The sequence below is a fragment of the Gymnoscopelus braueri genome (genome assembly GCF_963280865.1).
Source record: "Gymnoscopelus braueri genome assembly, chromosome: 15".
Taxonomy (NCBI): Eukaryota; Metazoa; Chordata; class Actinopteri; order Myctophiformes; family Myctophidae; genus Gymnoscopelus; species Gymnoscopelus braueri.
In genome coordinates this window covers 51,564,454-51,573,600 of record NC_137620.1, presented here as the reverse complement: position 1 = coordinate 51,573,600, position 9,147 = coordinate 51,564,454, and the positions used below count along the sequence as shown (strand labels likewise).

Genomic DNA, 9,147 nt, shown 5'->3' with positions numbered 1-9,147 from the left:
GTATTGTGTGACTTGTGAAATATGTACCTGCAGTGAGATGTGCTAGTACTAATGTACTAATGGTATTTCTTTATTTTCATTTCAGAATGCCACAAGCAAGGAGAGAGCCTCGCTTCACTGCAAGGGATGTGTTGGATATTGTAATGCATGGAGAGAGTGATGTGGACATCGACTTTACTGAAACTGATGAAGAGTCGGATGAAGAGGCCTGTGGAGAGGAGTCCAAAGAAAACCATCCACCCAGTGAACCCAGTGAACCCACTGACCCACTGACCCACTGCCCCCCCCCCCAACCGGCCAAACACGCCAAACCCAGAATGCCACAAGCAAGGAGAGAGCCTCGCTTCACTGCAAGGGATGTGTCCAGACTGCAATCCACGCAAGGCACCATGTCAACATCGGCCATCAGATGTGCGCCAGGACCAAGTTGGACACCTCCCACGGAAGACAGAGAGGGGGCGCTGCAGGAATAGTGGCTGTTCAAGTTACACCAGCTTACTCTGCCACAAGTGTGGTGTTCGTCTGTGCATTTCAGGAGACCGAAACTGTTTCTGGGACTATCACTGCTAAAAAGCAAGTGATTGTAAATGGTGTTCAAATTGATGGATGAGAGGGGGTGCCCGTTTCATTTTGAGCAGGTGTGAATTGGTCTTCGGTGGAGGGCTGTTTGCATCACATTGTGACCAGTGTATATTGTAATTAGGTTTCTTTAGTACATTCATTGTACTGTTTTTCATTTTGTTCTTTTAATAAAATCAAAATTCTTAAAAATATGGCTTATTGATGTTATTATTCATAATGTACTGTTCTGAGGCCCAATATTATTCATAATGTATACTGTTCTGAGGCCAAATGATAAACCATAACCATATAAATGAACCCTTAAGTTGTTTTAGTGAAGTATATAGACATTTGCCATGCTATTCTGACAGTGAGTAAAAATGGCCTATAGGAAATTCTGCTACCCTTTAGACACACTGTTGTAATATTACAACATTTCAATTAAACCTTACGAAAACTATTTTTTTTTAAAAACATTATATTTTCCTCTCCAAAGTACTCCTAAAACACCATCTGAAAGGTTGATTATTTTTTTTTGTAAGTAGAAATATATCCGGGTCTTGCAGGGTTAATACATTTTGAAATGGGACATTCTGCACAATGACAGATACTATAATAATATATATATATATATGTATATATATATATATATATATATTATAATATCTGCACAATGACATTCTGCTACTTCTGCTTTTGCTACTTTAAGGCGGCCTATATTTTGATGCCAATACTTTTGTACTTTTACTCAAGTAAATTTCGGTAAAAGTATTTCGACACTGCAGTATTGATACTTTTACTTAGGTAAAACATGTGAGGCTACTTTTCCCACCACTGGTCTGGGGTCTGAGAGTCTAAATGGCTCAAATGATCCTCAAACGCAGAATAAACTAGAAAATGTGCTCCTCGGAGCACAAGTCTCCGCCAGCAGACCCGTGCTATTTCAATAGCACGGGTCGTCTTGGTAGAACGTGTCGTCTTGGTAGAATGCGCGTGGTTTTTGGTGTTCTGCAGGGGCGACTGAATATGTAGTGTCTGCATCTAAAAAAAAATCTTCTTGAAGCAATGTGTCATATGGGAGTCGTCGTAATTGACTGGTTTGTTCAAATGCTTGTCTGTCTTCTTCATCTTCATTGTCTTGAACAGTTTCAGCAGTTGATTGGTGTGTTTGATCTATGTCAGTTTTCTCTAGTGCTACATAATGTATTTGATCAAGGTGGCCAATTGTTACAGTATTAAGACTTCGGCCTTGTTGTGGGATCAATTCAACTCTATAGTCCTCTTCTGTATTACTGTTGTAGATGAGTATGCTTTCTTAGCTTTGGCCTTCTGCGCCTTTGCTTGACCAATGTTAGGTGTTCTCAGAGGGACACACACACGCACGGACGGGCGATTTGTACTGGAAGGTACTGTTCCAATCAAGACTGATTGATCCTGTCTTACCTCACTTCAAAAAACATTTTTTGAAGTGACACACCTATTTATAGGATTTTATTTCGTCATGCGTCCCTTTAGCCAATCAAAGGCATTGGTGTCAACATATTGACATGTGTCACGTGGAGCTTGACCAATGTTAGCTTGGCTAGGAGGGAGGTGAACACACGGCGGGACGAAGCGAAAACATACTCTCCACCTACGGCGGAGACAATAATGGACCTTGATATGAAAAGGGTTGAAACCCACGGCTCTAAATAAAACAATAACAACATTTCGGGTTGTTTCTCGCACTACGGCGGTAGGGCTGTAGGGTAGAGCAGACTGTTAGGTAGGGCAGGTAGGTAGGGCAGGTACCTAGGTACTACCACGGTAGGGCTGGCTGCACAGCCTCTCGTCTGTTGTAAAAAAAAAAATACACTTTTTCTACTCACCAAAACGAAGATGGTTTTAAGATGTTAAAAGGCTACTTTCCTTAGTGGGAACACTCTGAGCCCCGCCCCCTCCTTAGTGGGAACACTCTGAGCCCCGCCCCCTCCTTAGTGGGAACACTCTGAGCCCCGCCCCCTCCCCACACAACACTCTGAGCCCCGCCCCCTCCCCACACAACACTCTGAGCCCCGCCCCCTCCTTAGTGGGAACACTCTGAGCCCCGCCCCCTCCCCACCTCACGTCTAAACTCCACCTTTTGGCCAGAAAATAAAATGTTTCACCGGATGTAAAACATGTTTAGTTAACCCACAGCGCCCCCTACAGATACGCTCAATGGAACTTTCTATGTTTTCCTTCCCGTTAAATATTTTCTTTTCAGGCCAAAAAGTGTATTTTAGACGTGAGGTGGGGAGGGGGCGGGGCTCAGAGTGTACCCACTGAGGAAAGTAAGCTTTCAACATCTTAAAACCGTCTTTGTTTTGGTGAATAGCGAAAGTATATATATATTTTTTTTACTAAAGACGAGAGGCTGCACAGCCTGAGCTACCGGGTGATGTGGGCAACGGTTTAAAAGTACCATAGCGTTAAGGAGAACTCCTTCTAACTCTATGGACCAGAGCTAAAGTAACATAGCGTTAAGGAGAACTCCTTCTAACTCTATGGACCAGAGCTAAAGTATCATAACGTTAAGGAGAACTCCTTCTAACTCTATGGACCAGAGCTAAAGTAACATAGCGTTAAGGAGAACTCCTTCTAACTCTATGGACCAGAGCTAAAGTACCATAACGTTAAGGAGAACTCCTTCTAACCCTATGGACCAGAGCTAAAGTATCATAGTGTTAAGGAGAACTCCTTCTAACTCTATGGACCAGAGCTAAAGTACCATAACGTTAAGGAGAACTCCTTCTAACCCTATGGACCAGAGCTAAAGTATCATAGTGTTAAGGAGAACTCCTTCTAACTCTATGGACCAGAGCTAAAGTAACATAGTGTTAAGGAGAACTCCTTCTAACTCTATGGACCAGAGCTAAAGTAACATAGTGTTAAGGAGAACTCCTCCTAACTCTATGGACCAGAGCTAAAGTAACATAGTGTTAAGGAGAACTCCTCCTAACTCTATGGACCAGAGCTAAAGTAACATAGTGTTAAGGAGAACTCCTTCTAACGCTATGGACCAGAGCTAAAGTAACATAGTGTTAAGGAGAACTCCTTCTAACTCTATGGACCAGAGCTAAAGTAACATAGTGTTAAGGTGAACTCCTCCTAACTCTATGGACCAGAGCTAAAGTACCATAACGTTAAGGAGAACTCCTTCTAACTCTATGGACCAGAGCTAAAGTAACATAGTGTTAAGGAGAACTCCTTCTAACGCTATGGACCAGAGCTAAAGTACCATAGTGTTAAGGAGAACTCCTTCTAACTCTATGGACCAGAGCTAAAGTAACATAACGTTAAGGAGAACTCCTTTTAACTCTATGGACCAGAGCTAAAGTAACATAACGTTAAGGAGAACTCCTTCTAACCCTATGGAGCAGAGCTAAAGTAACATAACGTTAAGGAGAACTAAGGGTGTGTGTGTGTGGTTCATAATTTAGTCCAAAATTATTGAAGAAATAATTACACTAATCGGCCACATGGTGGCGCTATAACAGCCCCCTTTACGTTTTGGCCTATAACTCTTGAACCGTAGGTCGTAAAATCAAAATGTATTTTTCCCTAGATTCCTTGGGTCATGACGCACCCATATAGGCCACGCCCATTTGCGTCAGGATAGATTTTCCGCCATTTTGAATTTTCTTCAAAACACACTTTTAGCTCCTCCTCCCACATATTTTGGTCAAATTTCACAAAAATCGGTACACATGATCTCTGGACCCATGCGATAAACATATCCAAACGGCATTTTGATAGTCCTTACCGTTCGTCCGTAAATGGCTTCCAAAGTTAGTGGGAGGGGCCCGTTTTACAAAAAATGCCAGAAATCACGAACGAAACGTCCAATCAATCCCAAATTTGAATCACATGTCGAGGGTGGTTTACTCAAGGAATCCCCAAAAGCATTTCCACTTTGATCCATAGGGGGCGCCACAAATGCACAAAACGTAACCGTTTGATGCAAAAACATGATTTTTGGGGGATCAATCCTCTCAAAATGAAAAGCAAGTGATCTCAGGAGTGACGTGACAATGTAATTGCCGCAGCCTCCGACGGTATTCCTCCCAGCGTATTACTCGGGTCCCGGCGGCACCGACCCGCGAATCGCGTCGGCGCAACCACACTTTGCAATTGCCCTGAATTGCGACGCGTCTAGTTTAGTACATGTTACTGTTGGGGTCATCATTCTAAGGTCTGCCTTCTGTCTCTAAAACCTAAACTAAACATGTGGAAACAGCATTTAGTTGTTCTATGCCCCCCCCCAATGTGTGTGTGTGTGTGTGTGTGTGTGTGTGTGTGTGTGTGTGTGTGTGTGTGTGTGTGTGTGTGTGTGTGTGTGTGTGTGTGTGTGTGTGTGTGTGTGTGTGTGTGTGTGTGTCTGTCTGTCTGTGTGTGTGTGTGTGTGTGTGTGTGTGTGTGTGTGTGTCTGTGTGTGTGTGTGTGTGTGTGTGTGTGTGTGTGTGTGTGTGTGTGTGTGTGTGTCTGTGTGTGTGTGTGTGTGTGTGTGTGTGTGTGTGTGTGTGTGTGTCTGTGTCTGTGTCTGTGTCTGTGTGTGTGTGTGTGTGTGTGTGTGTGTGTGTGTGTGTGTGTGTGTACCTATCCTCTGGTAGAGTGAACATGGTTGGGTTCAGGTCGGGTTGTGAGACACCTGGAGAGCTGGGCTGAGAGACAGACAGTCTGAGGACAGACTGGACAGACAGACAGACAGACAGACAGACAGACAGACAGACAGACAGACAGACAGACAGACAGACAGACAGACAGGTCTTAAATAAAGTATACATGATATGAAGATGTAAAGTTACCCTTCAATTTCTTGTTTCTCTCTCTCTCTCTCTCTCTCTCTCTCTCTCTCTCTCTCTCTATAAGTCAGTCTGGTGTAAGTGGAGGGCGACTGACCAAACGGTCTCACATTCAGACCAAACGGTCTCACATTCAGACCAAACGGTCTCACATTCAGACCAAACGGTCTCACATTCAGGGCGTGAGTCTCATAAAAGCCTTGATGGAAGGAGGTGGGGAGGGGGGCGAGGGGGGGGGCGACTCTGTTTACTTTCTAAACATAAGTTTAAAATGTAATAATAAACATATCAGACATGCAGAGATTTGGTGACGTATTGATATTATAGATATTATAGATATTATAGATGTTATAGATATTATAGATATTATAGATATTATAGATATTATAGATATTATAGATAGATATTATATAATTATTGTCTCCACCAGGCCGAAAGGTGTCGACACTATGTTTTACACCCTGTCCGTCCTTCTGTCTTTGATCTAATCTCAACTAATCTCCTGCACCGCTGGCCTGATGTCAGTGAAACTGTGCACACACACTCCCTGGATGCCAGAGCAGAACCCCTGCAACACATGTTTCACATGGGCTTGTTATAGCGCCACCAGGAGGCCAAGTTTTTGAAAATATATTTTTTGACAAGTTTGCAGGAGTGCTCCTTTTTGAACAAAATGCCTCAAATTATGAACACAGCATGCGATTTCCATGAAACAAACAACTAGAGGCCAAGGAAAAACCTTTGCCCTGCATTTTTCTAATCTGCCTGTTATAGCGCCACCAGGAGGTGGATATTACTCCATCAGATTTTATCAAAATTTCACACAAATCGGTACGCATGATCTCTATAGTCATGTGATCACATGATCTCTATAGTCATGTGATCACATGATCTCTATAGTCATGTGATCACATGATCTCTATAGTCATGTGATCACATGATCTCTATAGTCATGTGATCACATGATCTCTATAGTCATGTGATCACATGATCTCTATACTCCATCCTGATTGGCTAACATTGACATGTAAAGTTTGTAGGAGGCCCGTTGTGAACAGAATGCCGTAAATCATGAGCGCCGATTTACTGTAAAACTTTGCAAACACATTCTTTCCAGGCCAAGGAATAAATGCCACTTCAAATGGGCCTCATGGTGGCGCTATAACAGGCCGTTTAACGTTTTGGACTATAACTTTTAAAGCGTATGCCATACAGTCACGCCCATTTCCACCTGACAAGCTTTCCGCCATGTTTAGTTTTCTTTGCAAAGTTTTTGCTGGCGAGTTCTAGCGCCACCATGAGACACATTGTGTTACTACTCCTACAGATACATCATCTCTGTAGTCATGTGATCAACACAGTCATGTGATCAACACACAGTCATGTGATCAACACAGTCATGTGATCAACACAGTCATGTGATCAACACACAATCATGTGATCAACACAGTTATGTGATCAACACAGTCATGTGATCAACACACAGTCATGTGATCTGTCACATGTCTCATTGTGGGATCGCTTTAGCGATCATTGTGGGATCGCTTTAGCGATCACACTAATGTTATCTTCACTATTTTTATTATTATTATTATTCCCCCCGTTTTTTGGGTCATTTCAATGGAGAAATGCCATGGTGACGTCATAATGCATAATGCCATTCTAGTGAAGTCATAATACTGATGTCATTGTATTATGACCCTACTATAACACTACTAACACTATAAATACTCAATACCAGCAACATTCTTAGCGATCCCACACTGTTTCTTCAGGAACAGTACTTTCTAGTTTCTATTGATAACCAACATCTATCATATTTACCCTTCCTGCAGAATCAACGTCCAATCGGAGAGGAGGGGTGGAGTCTAAATGCTGCACTCTGATAGGCCGCTTGCTTTCCTGGCGGGTGGGAGAAGTAGGCGGGTTATAGGGGCGGAGTAGGAGGGGCTTAACTCCACCAAGCCCCTCCTCCTTCCCCTCTCCTCTGATTGGCTGATTGGCCAACAGGTGGGAGGTGCCATGAGAGTGAACGTGATGCCCCGCCCCACGGAGGGCGTGCACGCGCAGCCCGGCTCCGCCCCCCTCCCTGTCCAGACCAATCGCGTCCAGGGATTCCAGGGACTGGGCGTTTCTCATGGTGTCCATCAAACGCCTAAGCCCCACCCTCTCCTCCCGTTCCAGGAAGTCCACACACGTCCATCGTCCCCGGCGATACGGCTGGCCTCGCCCACTGGCCAATCGGACGACTCGAAATCTAGAAGCAGCCCCTGATGCATCATGGGAGCTGGATTTCCTTATAAGGGAAGGTGTGGTCGGCTGGGAGGAGCTTCCCTGAGAGCTGGGAGCCGATAGGCTGTAGTTTGATGATGTCACACTGGTGATCTGGAAGCTCCGCCTCTTTTTACTCATCCTATACACACACACACACACACACACACACACACCACACACACACACACACACACACACACACCACACACACACACACACACACACACACACACACACACACACACACACACACACACACACACACACACACACACACACACACACACACACACACACACACACACACACACACACACACACACACAGAGAGAAATACACACTTAAGCAAACCTAATATACACGCATGCTTAACACACAAACACACACACACACACACACACACTCACAGAAATATACACACACACACACACACAAACTTACGCAAACCTAATATACACGCATACTAAACACATAAACACACACACACAAACATACAGTTAAGACAACATGGTGTGGGAGCAGGAACATGTATAGATGATGTCTCCATAGTCCAGCTGTGACAAGAACAGACTGTATGTGTGTGTGTGTGTGTGTGTGTGTGTGTGTGTGTGTGTGTGTGTGTGTGTGTGTGTGTGTGTGTGTGTGTGTGTGTGTGTGTGTGTGTGTGTGTGTGTGTATATATATACACACATATGTAAGTAATATAAGTGAGTATAACATGTATAACATAAAGTGTTAAATGTCATTTCCTGTTGCAGAGACATGACTTCTAGTGAAACGTTACATTTCTGTGTCGTTGCTCAACTTTAGATTTACGGTTTAGAGTTTCACAACTCTGTTAGCACATACACACACACACACACACACACACGCACACACACACACACACACACACACACACACACACACACACACACACACACACACACACACACACACACACACACACACACACACACACACACACACACACACACACACACACACACACACACACAGTTCTGACCTGCTGTGTGTAGTTTGACGACGTCTCAAACAATCACTTCTCTATTGAAGAATCTGTCTGTCTGTCTGTCTGTCTGTCTCTCCATCCAGCCTGTCTCTCTGCATCTAGTGATGTCACCGAGAGAACAAGTCCACAACTGTCTGTCTCTCTCTTCTGGACTATTTTTCTTCCCCTGTTTTCTCTCGTTCTCTCCCTCCCTCTTCTCTTTCTCTCCCTCTGTTCTCTCTTTCCTCTCTCTCTTACACCCAGTTCTCTTTTTCCTCTCTCTCTCTCTCTCTCTCTCTCTCTCTCTCTCTCTCTCTCTCTCTCTCTCTCTCTCTCTCTCTCTGTGTTGTACTCTATGAGATGAAGCCACACCCCTCTGTGATGATGAGATGATGGCTCCATAGTGACACCTAGAGGCAGACGTCAGTCAGTACAGCAGTCACATATTGCATAGCCTGGAACCAAGGATCTTAAAGGCAGACTACGTAGCTTTTCAGA

The 9,147-nt window shown here is 44.0% G+C and overlaps 1 protein-coding gene across 1 annotated transcript in view; it reads right to left on the bottom strand.

The window, feature by feature from the left end:
- The window catches only part of LOC308101632 (TSC22 domain family protein 4-like), a 13,628-nt gene extending 4,805 nt beyond the window's left edge, over positions 1–8,823 (bottom strand). The window contains exons 1-3 of the mRNA XM_080451053.1: positions 8,665–8,823; positions 7,209–7,797; positions 5,179–5,270 (exon numbers count right to left, since the gene is read on the bottom strand). Of these exons, the coding sequence (XP_080307179.1) occupies positions 5,179–5,270; positions 7,209–7,796 (680 nt within the window). The 5' untranslated portion in view covers position 7,797; positions 8,665–8,823. The remainder of the gene's footprint in view (positions 1–5,178; positions 5,271–7,208; positions 7,798–8,664) is intronic.
- Positions 8,824–9,147: the final 324 nt, after the last annotated feature.